Source organism: Cyphomyrmex costatus, unplaced genomic scaffold, assembly GCF_001594065.2.
Source record: "Cyphomyrmex costatus isolate MS0001 unplaced genomic scaffold, Ccosl1.0 scaffold361, whole genome shotgun sequence".
NCBI classification, from domain to species: domain Eukaryota; kingdom Metazoa; phylum Arthropoda; class Insecta; order Hymenoptera; family Formicidae; genus Cyphomyrmex; species Cyphomyrmex costatus.
This window is the reverse complement of record NW_017277786.1, coordinates 246,013-263,580: the sequence shown is the minus strand read 5'-3', so window position 1 is coordinate 263,580 and position 17,568 is coordinate 246,013. Positions and strand designations below refer to the sequence as shown.

Sequence of the window (17,568 nt, the reverse complement as noted above, 5' to 3'; positions counted from 1 at the left end):
ATCTGACTGTGTCTTTTATGTGTATATACGTGTTTTATTAGTTTAATTTCACAAAAACATAATTTACACACGCGATTTCATGCAGACCTTGGTCGTCTCGCGTGCATATAAGGATTAAGTTTATTTACCGTTACAACACTATGTGTATAGCTTGATTGATTATTTCATATTGCGATGGTCGATTATAATGCTTCAAAATTCACCGTGTTCGCATTCTTTGCGAACTCCTCGATCGCTCGATTGCAGATCGTTTTTTCGTAAGAAAGAAGACCGCAAAAGTCAACTAAATCATCACCGTTACATGATTATGACATAGTGCATTCTCAACACGATTTATTACAAAGACTGATAAACACATGATTCAAAGACGATTTCTTTCACGCACTTTCCTTCCCTTTCTCTTCATCACACATATTCATTCACGCGCGCGCGAAAAATTTCTTTCTATCAATAGAATTTCTACCTACTACGAAAAAAAAAATCACATTGGTATAGCTATATATACTAATAAGAGTTTTTGTTTCAAACAGTAATTAATTATAATCCATAATATATTGTAATAATAATTATAATATAATTATATATTTATATTTTATATAAAAAAAAAGGCTGTCTTGCGACGGTGCATGAGCGATCGCGTCCTCCGAGCCTATCAGAAATCGCTCGTAGAAAATGAAACGTTGTAAGAAAAGCTACATACATGTTTATTTAGAGACCTCAAGAGAATTTATCATTAATGATTTCCGCCGCTTCATTACATCACACAATCAGTCTTTACACGATGGCGTCGAACATCCCGATCTCGGAGGGCGTGTCACGATAGTATATGTGTTGTTTCTAAGACTTAGCATCGGATTATAATCGGTTTAGTAACACAAAATATTCCCAAACGCTCCAATTTGCCTTTTCTTATTTTTTCCTCAGCTAAAAATAATACATCAAAAACAAATAAAAATCCTACAAAATGTTTCCGTACAGTGATTCTTAGGAGGAAGTGAGCTAATATGGGCAAGCGGAGCATTGTTATCTCCAGAAAAATGATTTAAAAATGTATTCACTTTTCTAAAGAAAGATTTCTTTTTTTCTTTTCCAAAATCAATCGTCGATCGGTGATCTTTCGTGATCGACAGAGGTGATTGAGAATCATCTTCTTCCTCGGCTTCGTGCAATACCTCAATCCTCTCTATCCATTTAAACAATCGTACTCACGCTCCCATCTTAACAATCATTTAATAACAAAAAACGACGAATCAATCCTTCGCCAAGTCTTCGTACTCGCTACCCTGGCGTCCGTACGCACTTTACTTCGGTGTGTTACACAAGTGTACGCTAAAGTATGTAGTAGTAAATTTGTATTTATGTGTAGTGTTCCCCCTGTAACATCATTATCATCCTGCTGCTTATCCGTTCGTTCAGTACGGATTATACTTGGTACGCTCGGACTTGAACTTGCCGCTGTCGGTCGGGCCTGGTGCGCCCGGGCTACGGAGCCTCGGCGTAAAGGTCTTGTGCGATCGGTGCACGCCGGTAGTCTGGACCGGTAGCGCGGATGCAGCTGCGCCAGCAGCACCACCTAGCAATTCCGTGAGTCCGCCGAGGGCGGTGAGGCTAGATAGGGCGTTGAGGGCGCCTGGCTTGCTTAGCAGCTGAGCCAAGGGGATGGCGCTGGCCAAGGGAGAGGCAGTGGTAGTGGTGGTAGAGGGGGAAGCACTGGCCCCGGATGCTCCGGGAGTGGTACCGCTGCCAGGGGTTTGGGTATTTTGGGCCTCTAGGTTAGCTTTCTGCAGTTCGACACTGGGAAAAGACACAAAATGTAAAAAGGTGAGGGCGGGAACGTTCCTCGTAAAACTGTGTGTCAAAGAAATTTAAAAAAAAATTCAACATAACAGATGATAAAAAGTAAATAAAGACAATAGTAAAGTAGTAGCAACAGAGTTATAGTAGTAATAGTAGCAGTAGGAATAGTAAAAGTAGTAGAAGAGTAGCAGTAGTAATAATAATAATATAGTGGTGGTAGCTGTCGCGGAAACATAAAAAATATAAAAAAAATATATATATATGAAAGAAAAAAGGAACCATCAGAAAACAAGATAAACTATATCACAAGTTGTAGGCTTAGAGAGTTACGTCAGAGGTGCTCTGTGGAGCATGATTATCACGTACACCGGCTACGTGGTTCGTGGGGAGGGAGGGGGGAGGAAGGTCTCGATCGCGCCAGGTTGCATTTAGACTCTACCAAATGTCCACGGGCATTCTTACCGGATATAGACTGACTTGCTAATGAGTGCCAGTCAGCCGTATCTATATGGAATGAGACCGCCGAACACGGAATCGGTCGAAATGCGTCCTGATCGCGAGGAGCGCGCAGCGTAGGATGCACACGAAGAAGAAAAGAAGATAAACACGCGTTCGCTAGTCTACTTTTTTTTTCAGAATACAAATTCCTACAAAAATAAATGTCACATCCACCACTAACAAGTAGATTTGCGAACGATGCGATTGTTTCTAGGTGTAACAGGTGACTTGTGGTTCGTTATATAGACTGGAGACACGATTGAGGGACACTTCCGTTTCAATTGTGTCATTCGTAATCATTTGTGCCAATAGCTGAAAGTCAATGGTCTCCACGCCGATAGAACGAGCCATTTGCCTCGTGGCTTATAGAAAAGGCAGAAATCAAAGTAAATCAGGCACAAGTATGCACTCTGCCACAAGTCGTGTTAATTGCGTCATACAGTTGATATGTTTGAGATCACGAGATATGCATCTAATCGCGACGCATAAATGGTCAATGATCGACTCTCAAATATACGTCATCTAAATGAGAAATCAGAACCAGATAGATGGCAGAGCGCAGACCTGTGGCCGACAGGAGTGCCGGGATACACGATACGTAATAAATATGATGACAAAGTTAACGGACAAAATACAGAAGTATCGAGATGATAAATATATATAACGACATTGCGCTATTTATATGCAGTAGTAAAATGTGAGTGGCAATCTGGAATAAAATATAATGGATTATAATTATAACGTGAGGGTGTACGTGTGTAAAAGTGTGTTGATCCGCGTGTTTAAATCGTACTTGGCTTGATGCTGGTGGGATCTTACGTGTGGCGCGAATTTGTGCCGACTTTTTGTCTGTCGTCCTCGAATCTCGTCGACGACTACGTTAGTACCGTTCACCATTCTAATGTCGCTATGATGGAAGTAGATTAGTTCCACAGCATAATTTAATATAAAAATAAAAAAATAAAAAAAACAGTAACAGATCTTCAACACCGACCAATGAACATCAAGCGATGGCAACAACAGCGATGAAAGCATATAACTAAAATGTAAAGATGCTACGGCGAAGGTTCCTGGCAAGGACGAGGAAAACCCTTCACATTTTATCGCGCAAATAAAGACGCGACGTTTATGTAATGCGTATACTTTTCTAAATGCTAGAAAAATACTCGCGGCTCCAGAGATAAATGTACCAGTATCTTGTTTTCTTTTTCGCGAACTGAGTTATAAATGACAAAACGGAAATATAAGCGTAAATGTTATAAGCTGATCGTCCATTACCGGGAGCCTGTCAAACTAGAAAGAAATTTGTGTCATTAAAAAACGAATCGAAAGGAGGAACTGTGATACGATTATTTGGGACTGTTCAGGATTGATTGTCACTAACAGAGCGACAGTCCTCGTACATCTTTTCATTATGTCTTTCAGTCGGTAGTTTATTTGCTTGAAAGGACAGCCAGCGACAATGGGAACAGATGTTGAACGGAGTTGTGTCTGCAGGATACTCGGGGTACTGGACCTGGAAGACAGGACCTGGAAATAAAGGATTAAGATCCTCTTCCGTCTTACGGCCGACGTCGATGTCTTCCAGTATCTGCATACATGAACGCTGATACCTCGATCATGGCCGTCGAGATGCGACGTCTTCTCCTCGCATCGTTACTTTATGACTACGTACGACCTGTTTCGCTGTAAACTGAGGTGGCGTTACGCGACGCGATTTTATTTTCTATTATTTCACCCAGAGAAATTTTCACGATGATTACCATTACGTTGCCTTGTTAACAAACTACGAGTGCATTTTGCAGTAATATCATCCTCAGCGTAACACCACCTATTTCATAACATCTCTCGCGGCGACACGCAGTAGAGACGACTTTTCTTCTAATGTCAATTATAATCTTTTTAGAAATAGAATAAATCTTCTATAATGTCCGTTTTAACATTATGATGTTAAACTGCAAATTTCTCGGAAACATGATAAAATATGTATATCGTCTTAAAACTATCCCTCTTATAGGAATAACATATTCTTAAGTATATTATGTTGACGTTGATAAAATTTTATCTTTAATTTTTAATTTATAGTATTTAATAATTATGAATAATTATAATATATAAGTAAGTATATAAATTTACAATATTTTGTGCAGTAATGGACAGAGGAAAATGGACGAAAGTCATCTGTACGCGGGTTGTCGTGAGCAAGGTAATAACAGTAATGATGGGAGATCGCGAGGAGTGCCGATTCGACTATCCCTTACATAGTCTCACCATTAAGAAGACATCAAAATTAAGTGAGTCAACAGGTTGTGTGAGGAACGAGTAGTACAAACAGGCGAATCGGCGGATCTCGATCATGGGGTAAGGTCAACAAGAAATCACTCTACGCCAGCGACACGTGCACCAATCTGGCTGGCAGTGTCGACAGATGCGGGAAAATAAATAAATAAAAATAAATAAATAAATAAAAGAGATCAAGAGGAAAATACATCGCGATCCACTGTAAAACGTAGCCGGGACGAGTTCGACTGCTTTCTATTGAAAATGGAATTTGGTGACACACCGAAAGTCGAACCTTGGACACGAACCTCTTGGAATGGTTTCCTGTCGGTCCAAAGGTTGACCTTCGGTTTGATAGACTTGAGGAATATGAGATACAGGCTACGTAGTACTCACCTCATGTTGATGAGATATTGTGCCAACGCCACGGCGTCCGGGTTCCCGGTTATGGTGATCGTGCGGTCCGTTGCTCCGCCCTCCCTCTCCTCACAGTTGCTGATTCGGATCATGGCGCCGGAGATCTGACGGATCTCGGCGATCTTGGTACCGCCCTTCCCGATGATGCAACCGATCAGCTCATTTGGCACGGTCATCTCATGCGTCTGATTGTTTGCCGCCGGTTGCTGCCTGTTCGTGTTGCTCGTACGCAGCTGGCTTCCAGCCAATGCAGCTAACGCTATGTCATCAATTGCGCAAATATTAAAAAAGTTTTTTCCTCAATTTTGATCGTAATGAAAAGTTCACGAAAGAGTTTTCCTCCATTAAACTAGAAACCAATGAGGCAAATGGAAGAAATACGTTTGTATAAGGATGCGTCTATAAATTAGTTGTATCGAAGTTGAATTGTGGTTTACTGATACTATCGCTCTTCCTCCAGTTTTACTCTAGAACTCCAATAAACTTTAACTAATGTTTGTGAGAACAGTTCATAGATAAATTTAACTTCTCATTGCAATATACGAACCTGTTTTAACATAACTCTTAGTCTACAAATTGCGTTCACGCAGAAAAAATCTATTGCAATAATACCATATTGATTATTATCAATTTAGTTTTGAAATTGACAATTTCCAAATACAATTTCAATATACATTACGTTTACTGTCAATTGCCTCATAAATGATGTTAACAATCGTAGAAAATATACAAAGTTATAAATAATTTTTAAAAATATATTAAAATAATTTTTAAAATATCAGTTCAAATACGTACATTTGTTTCTTGCAAATTGTAACAGTCGCAAGACTGATACCACTCGATACCACTCAACACCACATGATTCAATACATACCACAATAAAGATAAAGAGATAAAACGGGTGTATTAATTTTTTCTACATAATATTTTTGCGAGACAGAGAACAACACCAACACGGGGTACAATTGCCTACAATTTCTTTGAAGACACGATATTAACTTACCTGCTGGATTAAGACCACCCGTGTTCGCTGGTGTGGCAAGACCTCCAAGGCCTAAGGCTGCTAGTCCAGCCAAAGGATTGCTGCCCAGTTTGCCCATCTGTAACAACGACGAAGAGATCCATCGTTCAAAAATGGGGAGGGGGGGGGTCCGCGTCGAACAATCACTCGGGGTGTGCTTAAGAGGAGTTGGGGTTTACGACGACACCGAGAAATATATCTATGTATGCTTATAAACATGTTCGCCACCTCGCGCATCACGCTCGAGAATTTCCAATTGCGAGCAAGAACTCTTAGCTCAGGGGCAGCCTCGCTGAGAGAGAACGTTCGGTTCTACGTAAGAAGGGAACAGGTGACATCTTTCGTAATCGACAATTTGATTCGACCATCCCGGACTGATTCCGTCGTGACATAATCAACGTCTCGTCCCGACTTCCTGGGACCGGTCCGACGGCTTCCTCATAACGGGCTCTAACGATAGCCATTAGAGCGTACTGATTTTAATTACATATATCGACCTAGAGCAAAGACTTCAATGTCGCAAATAGATGAAGTTTTAACGATGTTTGTTCTTGCTCCTTTTATGTGGAAAGTTCACTAGATTGTTAAATTTATCTTCGCGTATCAGTGTATGTTATCTTTCTGTGTCAATAAATTGTTAATTTGAGGTAGAAGTTATTGTAAGATAGATCAAGATTAGAAAAGACATTCTAGCAACAACTAATATCTAAGAAAAGATAAGATTAAATTCTGACATTTGTGCAAATTCCGTTTAATTTTGAAGCCTTGGCTATATTGCCATATCCGATCTATTTTTGAAAATAAATCTCGTTTTTTAACAACAAATAATTCGTCGAAAGGATGCTTTGCTTCTGACGTCATAAATGTATGCGGAAATTGAAGCGAGTAGAATCGTGTTTACTAATCGCCTTAAGCAGTCTACATTCCACGCATTTATCGCAAAAATATAAAATCTCGCGTGCCTCTGAAAGGAATTAAATTGATAAACGGCGATATATATATCCCGGAAAATTGCTTTTTAAGGATAAACGGTACACAGAATGGCCGTTGATAAGATAAACCATTTCGAGTCGCGTTGCATTACTTCGAAAATCGTGGCAGAAATTACTTAGGAACAGCTTGATGAGGAAGGGGCGCTCAGAAATTACAGAAAGAGAGAGCGAACGAGCGCGTAGAGAAGAAAGATGTCTATATCCTTGTACTCTCGCGATACCGTTAAATCGCGCGAAATGTAACGCAGCAATTCTCTTTGCACCTACCGTTTCCACGTTATACAAATACTTACATGAAGTTTAGCATCAGTTTATTTGCACCGACAAAGATTTTATCGCATTTCATCAAGTATAATCCACTACGATCCTATTAACGGCATGTTGTTACTATTGTAATCAGAAGATAACGAAATATTCTAATAATTAGTCATAAGTTATTTTGATTGGCTATAATAATTATTTAGTAAACATTAAAACGAGCTAATCGTTTAAAGCAATAAAACGTTGGAAGAAAAATTGTATCTAATTACTAATAATGATATATTCTATTTTTATCTTTAAAAAGGATGAAATGAAAGGTAGATAGGAAGGATAGGATGTATGTATGTCGTGACCTTGAACGAATGATAATACTTCATTCTCTATATCACTGTTGTCATCTAAACTAACTTATGTGCAAAATTTCTAAGCGCTGTTGCACTATATGAAACATGTCTTGAAATTAATATATATTAAGATAATATCTACATATATTTATATAGATATGCAATATACATTAACTTAATATATACGTTTATATTGTTGCGATGTACGTAGAATATAGATATATAAAATTTCTAACTTCAATAATTAATGACAACCGACAAATAGTCTATGTTTGTTGAATTCTCCAATTGTTTGCCGAATATATTTTCAAGAAAAGAAGTTTGGAATGTTTACAATTAATAAATTATCTAAAAAATAGTAAGGGTCTATTCCCGAATATGTAAACGCCTCCTCTCGTAGACAAACCGTCCCGACGTGATCTCTCTAATGTGCTTAAATGGTGGAAACGTAACAGGGCAGCCCACCCTTACACGAACTCGTCGCTGACTCTTAACTAAAAGAGTGCCGGAAGCCATGCTATTCTAAACAGGACGCCAAGAGGACAATGAGCAACTCAGGATGGAAGTGGAGAAACGAACAAAACATAACGCGACAAGAGCGATATTAAATGCGTGTACACGATCTACGCCCGTGTATATGTAACTTATCTTTTATTTCTCGCCTAGTTAAAGTTAAACAAAGGTCTTATATATACATGTATATATATATATATATATGTAAGTGGTATACTAAACAGATCAGTACAAATAATTTATTCAAAAACCACTCAATAGGTTAAAAACAATTAATATTTTTAAATATGTTTTTATTTCAATCAAAACATTCGAAATATTTCATCTCGACAATATACTATGTGAAATTTTATTTAAATTTCATATTGTTATTTTTATTATTTTTCTTAATTTGAATCAAAACTTGAACTTCCTAAAATTATAATAAAAAAGCGTATTTAACCTTTTTTACAATTTTTTAGTAATTTAAATAAATTTTATAAATAATTTTAGATCTATTAAAGGTAAAACATATTTTTTAAATATAATGATAATATAACGTATATAATTAAATTAAAATTCTACAAAAGTTGGTACAAAAGTAAAATTCTACAAAACCTGAGGTTGAACGACTGTATTTCATATAAAAAGCGAGAAATAAAAGAAACAATCACGCGAGAACTAAATTGAAATTTTAAATATGTTTTTTCCTACGTTTTTTTCTACGTTCTCAATTGAATTTTAAAGGAAATCTGGTTGTGATCGGATAAGGGAAGTCAATTTTAAAAAGGAGAGCAGGAAACGATTTCTTATGTGAGACCGTGTAGAGATAAACAGAAATAAAAACACAAAATCAGAGACAGTGTATCAGGAGAAGAAGCGAAGTAGTAACCGTGTACTGTAAGCCGTAAGAGTTCATCAAGCAGACTGAGAAACTGAGAAAGTATTAAAGATGGGATCGTGAAAGTAGATATAAAGCGCAATAGTAATATTATATCTAGGTAATCTACCTCTTTTCGTGCCACGCATGCATGTCCTTGTTCGTTTGTGATTTTGTCATAATTTATTATTTATTTATCGCTTCTACAAATTAACCCCACCCTATCAGCCACGTCTCTCGAAGTTAACGGACAATAATCGAACTGGAAGAAAGGAAAACAAAAAACAAGAACAAAAAAAATTGGTCAAGCCGTAATATATCTATGGATAATGGAATGTATTATAGTATAGACACGTTTCTTTTTTATTGCGCATCTTGTGTTCGTTTGTTTCGTTTCCGGGTAGCAAATCGGACTCGAGGAAGTCGGGCTCCGTGTCGGACGTCGGTCGTTGAAGAGCGCACAGAAAGAGAAGATAGGACAGAAGGTGAGACACGACGATACGTCAACCTGATAATGCTATATGAAAATACTTACATGATTGACCTCGAAAGTTTCGTCACAGAAGATTAAAGATTTTTTTTACAATATTTAATTTATCAAAATATTTTAGCAAAAATAAACGTATTTTGATATAAATCAACAAATTGGAAGAAACAGAGAAGGCCAGTAATTTTTATCTACTTTACATAACGCAAAATTTAATTTACGTTTTCAAAGCGAATAATAAAATTTACCAGAATTATACAATCATTATTAAAAGGCAGAAGAATTAAAACATTTGATCTGGCACTCTCATATTCTGATATCGCGATATTTAAATATGAAAATACAAAAAGCAACTTTTTTACTAAATTAGAGTATCAACCGAGTTATATAAATATATCAAAAAACGTAACAAACTGTCGTAATTAAAATATTGAAATAACATACTGATAAAACTTCCTATCGTATCTCGAGAACAATTCAATTGATCATACAGGCATTTATCAGAGTGACGTTTCATGGTATCTGCCGATCGATCGGCCGGATGAGTGGATTTTCAAAACACTACCATAGTAGCCCGGAATTAGAGCGTCGGTTATTTGGTGATTTGGCCTCCTCATTGATCGCAAGCCGTTCGTTGAGACTTGTAGCAGTAACATCTGGGACCTTCTATACGTCTCTCTCTCACTCTCTCCCTGACCGAATCCAACGACAAGCCATGACGAATCCATTGTGCGACCCGTGAGCAAGCATTCATGCTAAGCAGGCCCGATCGTTTGGCGCGAGGCTCAGAACAAATCCCCATTTTGCCTCCATGTTCCTTCCGAGAGAGAGCACAAATTGCTGCTCTCGGACGATGATCGTATCGAGAAAACTGGGCTATTTATCTGCTTGATGCAGTACGTCTGTGCCGAATACATATTACAGAGATCGATCAATTCTAATGTGCATATCCTGTATTTTTCTCATCTAAAAGTAGATGTGAACGAAGATAGATTATACATAAAAGAATAGAACAACTAATTGATAATTCAATACGATCATCAACGGAACAATATAAATGCAGTGCACGACCAAAATTTTTAGATACTAGATAAATATTTAAAACTTAAACTTGCAATGTTTGCATTGTCATCAAAGAAAATGCAAATCGATTTATAAAAAATAAAATAAATAAGAATAATTAGCTCCAATTTATTAATTCTTGTCAATTCTGTTCCAAGAATGTCCTGAATTGACAAGAATCAAACTAGACGTATCGCATAAATATAATTATTTATTAAAATCAAACTTACTAACGCGAACTTCAACCTGATATCGAAGGAGCTCATGTAATGTCGTACAATTGCACTCTTTTTACGTAGCATGCATTTTCAAATTTCTCTATGCACTGTGAAGGATGGCAAGCAATATTTAAGGTGATCAACCCACTACCAAATGCAAGCATACACAAAGGAAATATTAGTACATAAATTCAGGTCGAGCTTGTTAGAAGCGTCGGTGAACGTCTATAGGATTTAGAAAAAAAAATAATCCAAAGAGGAAAGCATGCATGTAACAGCTCATACGGATATAAAGCAAAGCTGGAAAATCTCGCGTGACTTCACTGATACCGCAAAATTCTGAAAAGATATTTGTCTATTCTAAAAATATGAAAGAAAACAAGTAATCATTATTATTAAAATATAATTTATAAAATTTCAACTAACAAAAACAGATCGCAAACATTCCGTACTTTTGATGTGAGAAACCTTCTAACATCGACTGGCAAAGTAATTTCTGATGTCATGTTGAAAGCAGTTATTAAATATAATTACAGCATACTTTATTTCGTTCCATGTTATGTTTAATCAGATGTTTCTGCAGTTGAAGTCACGCGACTAGATAGAAAATGATTGAAGATATGTACGGTCGGAACCTAATCGTACGACAGGATCCTTTCGATCACATCTTCAAGTAATCGAAGATAAGGATATTGCGACATGAATATTCCTAAATAGAAAGCTCAAGACCGTACAAAGAGCAGAAAAGCCAAGATATTGATGCATATACGCGGAGGGAAACAGAGGACAGCAAAGAGTTTCAAAAGGAAGAGGACCAAGTGACCTAGATAATAATGAAATATATTGATAGATTGTGAGCTTCCACGGCATTTGGCGAAAATTGGAATAATCTCTCGCGCGAATCCAAAATTACATTGAATTCAGTGTAAATTCTTTTTATATCAACACATTGTTTACAAAGTAATCATAAACAAGATACGCAAAAATTTCATTATGTCTAACATTATTATATATATATATATATATATATATATATGTATATATAAGCATAGTGTAAACTGTTACTTCAGCTTTGAATATAAATATCTAATACATTTTCAAAATAATTTCAAATGTTTCATCTTGATATAAGAAATTTACTGTAATAACTCATAATGTTTTTCACCACAGCCAAAATTAATATTATGCAATATAGTAAAGACAATTTTAATGAAATTAAATCACAAAAAAGATCAAGAATCACGATTAAATAAAAGCTTCACGTTAATCTATTTCTTACAACCATGCTCTTTCGCCTTTAATGAAAACTACTGTTTAATCGCTGTTGCAACAAACAAGTAACTACACGCTTGACCATTCGTTTATCTATAAAACTTTCTACCCTCCGATTGCGCATTAACTTAACCGCAAATTAATCCCACTAATACCATGAACAAGTGTAGATTCGTTACGCAAGTGATTTCTCTTTCTTAACTACTATATAAAAAACATAATAAATATAGATATGAAAACGTACTATAAACAAATAAGAAATTCTTGACTGCGTTAATATTAGCCTTTCAACAAATATTCAGACGTTTCTATTCAGATTTTCAGTTTAATTTATCTAGCTTTCTAAAGAGAAACAGATTACTCTCCGTTTCTCCGAAAATCATCTGACTCTCTTTCTTCGTAATCATTCCAACGTGAAACCATCTGCCGAAGTCGCTGGTTTGAAGTTTTGCTTTGATATATTAAGGATCATGTACAATAAGGAGACACTGAATAGAAAGGGGAGGGGGGGGGTGTATTGATTTTTTGGACAAGTGGAATGGAAATCCATCATATGTATATTGTTACCCAGGAGGTATGTGGTAATCAGGTTCGTGATCAAGAAGGGGTACAGGAGAGGGTGGAGCACGAAAAACAAAAGACTTACGGCGTCTGCCACGAGGTGTGCGGGCGGGAGGGCTGCCTGCAAGTGTCCACTCTTCAGCAGGGGGTCGGCGAGGCCTGCCACGCTGGCGTGTAAGGGGCTCGGGTGGAGAGGATGATGTGGGGTCGTAAGATGGGCCGTGGATAGGAGCGGGTGCCCGTGAGAAGCGGCGAAGGCCGAGGATGAGGGGTGGGCCGCGAAGGGCGAGGTCGTCAAAGTTTGGGTATTCAGCGAGGGCGGGGCGGGCCCGGCAGCGGGCGCGGGCAATGGTAATACTGTACTTACGTCCGAGTGGGCGGGCACCGCGTAATTACCCTGGATGGTGTAGGCTTGCCCACCAGCCAGGATCACTGGCCCACCGACTTGGGGTTTGGGGCGATAAGGGATCGTGGCACCTTTGGGAGGGGACTGAAACAGAAAGAAACATATGCACGAGTGTAAATACACCGATCGAGCCATTAGATTTGATCGCGTTATTATTATACACACCAAAAGATGGCTCTTTTATCCTATTAAAGTCCAAAAATGACATGACATTTGGGTAAAAAAAAGAATTGCTTTACCGTTGAAAACTTTGTTTACAGCTGCAGGTATACTACGTTTCTCTGGAAAAACTTATAAATAATGAAAAAAATTCAAATGTAATTATTGTTATATATGAATACATTGTTATAAATACTAATTTAATCTGGACTTTAGTAGGTTAAATCCAACTCGCATAATTCAATGAAATTGTTTAAATACGTGCAATCTTCCTTTCAAGATTAAATCAATATGATAAGTATTGTTATTAAATCTCGATCGTTAATATTTACTATTTGTTAACAGATTAATAACTGTAAATTGTATTTCTAGATATGTATATTTAACAAAATTAATAGCACTTATGAACGATTATGTAAGTTGCTTTAGGTTATAGTTGTTACAAACAATTTCTACATAGTCAAATATCAAAGTGCAAACTATATAACACTTAGAATTATCGATCGTTACGAAGTCGCAAGACGATGGTACGTACCTCTAGCATAACGCAACAGATATGATATATGCATTGCGTGATTGCCTCGCTGGTACCGGATATGGTTACTGCACGTTCCGTCGAATTAGGCAACATCTCGGAAGCGACTTGAATGGAGGCACCAGTAACCTCCCGAATTTCTTTGATCTTGGAACCACCCTTGCCGATCAGGGAACCGCATTGCGAAGCGGGAACAATCAGTCTGAGTGTGATGGGCGGCCTCGATACACCACCGCCACCACCGGCACCGCCACCCTGAATATCGTGAAACTGGGAGCACCACTCTTCGAACTTCTTGCATATCAGCGTGAACGCCTTGAAGATCGAGTTCGTCGGCCCGGTAACAGTCACTATCCGTTCCGGACAGGAACCATCGGAGATATTGATTTTCGCGCCGGACTGCGTTGGACGAACGGGAAAAAGTATTACCGATCATGGGTCTTCATATAATATGCATGTATATAAAGCTATTTTCGGCTTCCAACATTCGATAATCAATGCCTGCTATTCTGAGAGGTCAAGTTAGTGTGTATTAGTGAGAGAATGATTAAAGAAAACAAATTTAAGAGAGTAAATGCAATGTGTCCTTGATAGCTGAAACCGATCGTAGATAGTAATAATTTACATGCTTTCACATAGAGTATCATCTTACGTACTGTACGTAATGCAATTACACATAATTCTTTTTTTCATTATCGGATGACGTATTGTGTTCAAAAACTAATACTTACTTCTTCACGGAACCTTTTGACAATTTCTCCTTTTTTCCCGATAATGCTACCAACTTCCTGTAATAAAATAAAAATATTACGTTAATTTAAACACTATCTTTCGTAAGACCCTATTGTATTAATTAAATTCAACACAAACGCACATACGCTTGATTACTTATGTTCTGAATAATGCAGAAATTGTTGATAAATCTGTTGATGAAACAAAATAGCGCGATATTGTAATATTCATTATTTATTATATTGTATAATAAAAACATAATTGATACAACACAATTATATATCAGTTGTCAATCGATAATGATAGAACATATTTTCAACGCGTTCACAAGCAAATGTATAATGTACAATTCTGCTAAATATATTGGATATCATTCATTTTTGATACGTCAGTACATTATACATAGAAGGAAGTAACTGTGACAGATATGCGATAAACGACATAATTGGCATGCAAGCCTATAATTAATAGATTAGATATACGTATACAAGTAGCTGATGTCCACTCAGACTTCGTGTCTACCACCCTGATATCATCTGACCTCGGATAATGTCACAGTTAGGTTTTCGAAGCAACCAGCGGGTATATTACTACGCTTTCTCTAAACTTAGACGATGTTTGCCGGATGAAATACCAACGTTCTTAGCGACGTTAACGAGTTTCACGTACCTTGCGCTATTGGTTTATCATTCCTTCGTTTAGGAAGATCAAAGTTTCATGCATTAAAACAACGGCTCCTCTGTTACCTCGACACATTTTATGAGAACGAAGTCGCGTGCCAGCTCAAACACAAAGTCACTTATTCGAATATGTTTCACAATGCTGACCCTAATTAGATTTATATATTTCCATAGTTCTGTCGTTCGTTCTACGCGAACGTAAGTAAATCAGCGATGGCGACAGTCGTGAATTCCTATTGACGTGCACGAGGTAGTGCGATCGGACAAGCGTCATCGCCGACGAATTAGATGCACGCCGAGGCAAATATAGCTGGAACAAGAAGACAGCGAGACGATGAGGGAAGAAGACTTGGCGACGCGCCAACTATGAGGGTCAGGCGACGATCGGCAAAATTCGCGAGATTGCAAGTCCTCGAGAGATCAGCTCGTGTCGAGCGGTGTTATCAAGGCAGGATAGAACGTCATGGCGGCTCCTCCATGGATGCCGCTTTCGAGAGATAAGTATAGCCACGTCGCTATACCGGTCAATAGTTTGAGTGCAGCCTACTTTGATGAAATAAGATTAAAAGTTTTCCGATATTGTCCCACTTCTGTAAATATACCATCACGTCGCCATAAGAGGTGGAATGAAGCGCAGAAGATGAATAATATACTGCGACATACAGAATTAAAAAAAACCCCAGCTTCAAGTGCCTTACACATCTTGAACGTCAATTTAAGAAACGTCAACAAAACACATTTAAGTGTAAACGATAAGTGACAAGCAAAAGAAAGATAATTTTATTGAGCTACGAGTTTGTCGCCCAGATTAAATTAAAATCTTTTAATCCTTGCGTAAATGAAGACGGAAGTAGCAAAAATTAGAAGTCTTTTAAGTTGTTCTATGATTGCAGGAATGATTCCTGATAGTATATAACCGGTTGGACGGTGGCCCTGGCTGACGTCCAACCTGCTGGAGTCCAGAGACTTGTCCAAAAGCCCAAAACAGAATACACTGGCGGCGAAGAAAGCAAGAGGAAACAGGAGCGTCCCTCTTCCCAGTGTGTGCGTGTGTGTGTTTGGCGATTATTAATTGTCATCTCTCTCACAAAATGACTGGATTCAACAGCTAGAAGCTAGAAAGAGAGATTGGTTATACGTGGCTGAGACGAAAAGAAAATATTTGGATAACAGGTACGAGTCGGCTTGAACTTCAGCCAAATATTTACACCATAATGATATCATAAGATCGAACACGAGCTAACGACCATGAATTTGTTCGGCAATACAATAACGAGAGCATATCGTTTGAGCATAGTGAAAATTAAAATAAAATTAGAGATAACTTCATGTAAGTTTTTCCTGTTGCTGACCAAAGAAAAATACAAGCGATTGCAATTTTTATTCATAGAAGTTTCGTAATGCTTTATTTTGTTGACGGTACAGCTATTAAAGAAACTGTAGGTTAAAATATATTCCAGTCTTTCTAATAGTAAAGTTGGCAGTTTATCTGGCTGTTTATTTAGCTTATTTTTACTGAATTACATTGATTTCTAGATCGTAGTCATTGAGCATCAGTCATTAGGACTAAGCCATCAGAAGGATAATGGAAACACGATAATCCGTGATGCATCCGCCTATTGGCTTTTGGCCCTGGCCAGTGTCCAGTCTGCTGAGAAGATTACGGTGCGTGCTTCACCAGCAGACATAATGCCTCTCCGGCCAAAAATGCGGCCAGACGTATTTATTTCGCGCGAAGGAGGCTGCCCGACTATCCGTTTACCCGTTTGCAGAGCTTCCAAAGTTTTGCAACACGCGCGATCACGGCATTGGCGAGTCGAGTAAATAGGCGTATAATTAATAAATGTCCGTGAAAGATCAATGTGTTCGCTATGTCCGAATTGTCAACACGACGACGACTTGAAAACATTCGACATCGCTGGAATTTTTGTATTAAAACTATTATTATTGTAAGATGTGATAAAATTTTCAATTTATAAAAAGTATAAAGTAAAATGTATACACAATTCAGAAATTACAAAAGAGTTAGAATAGTTAGATAAATCTTCAATGTTTAGCTTAGAGAGACGTTATGTTAAAATATTAACAAATGTTATTATTAATTAATAAAAAAATAGTAATGTAAGAGATGTTCGTAACCTGCTAATTGGATTAGTCTTGTAAATGTACACGTAATTAATAAGGTACTACGCTTTCCGTCATTAATCTTTAAGCATGAGTTGATTTTCATCCTGCTGTAACTAAACGCAGACACCTCGGGGGAAAAAAAACATGTTGACGAGGGGACGAACCCCTGGATACGCCGTGACGTAGTCGACATATCATCGTCGAGACGTCAAAAACACGGATATAATGAGATTTGCCACGGAAATATTTTCTTGCACCGGAGACACAGTGATTCGTTTAAATCCGATGAGAGAATCAGATTCAGAGGGTTGACAGACTGTCGAGAGACTCTCCAGAAATATCGGAAA

General features: G+C 37.7%; 1 protein-coding gene across 4 annotated transcripts in view; it reads right to left on the bottom strand.

Moving 5' to 3' along the window:
* mub (poly(rC)-binding protein mub) overlaps positions 1 to 17,568 on the bottom strand; it is a 103,116-nt gene that overhangs the window by 3,371 nt on the left and 82,177 nt on the right. For 2 of the 4 annotated variants that reach the window (XM_018543216.1, XM_018543215.1), the window contains exons 3-8: positions 14,414 to 14,470; positions 13,683 to 14,081; positions 12,668 to 13,072; positions 5,996 to 6,092; positions 4,972 to 5,251; positions 614 to 1,794 (exon numbers count right to left, since the gene is read on the bottom strand). In XM_018543216.1, the coding sequence (XP_018398718.1) occupies positions 1,413 to 1,794; positions 4,972 to 5,251; positions 5,996 to 6,092; positions 12,668 to 13,072; positions 13,683 to 14,081; positions 14,414 to 14,470 (1,620 nt within the window). In that variant the 3' untranslated portion in view covers positions 614 to 1,412. Of the gene's footprint in view, positions 1 to 613; positions 1,795 to 4,971; positions 5,252 to 5,995; positions 6,093 to 12,667; positions 13,073 to 13,682; positions 14,082 to 14,413; positions 14,471 to 17,568 lie in introns of those variants that run through there. The other 2 variants (XM_018543217.1, XM_018543218.1) reach the window with 2 other exon arrangements.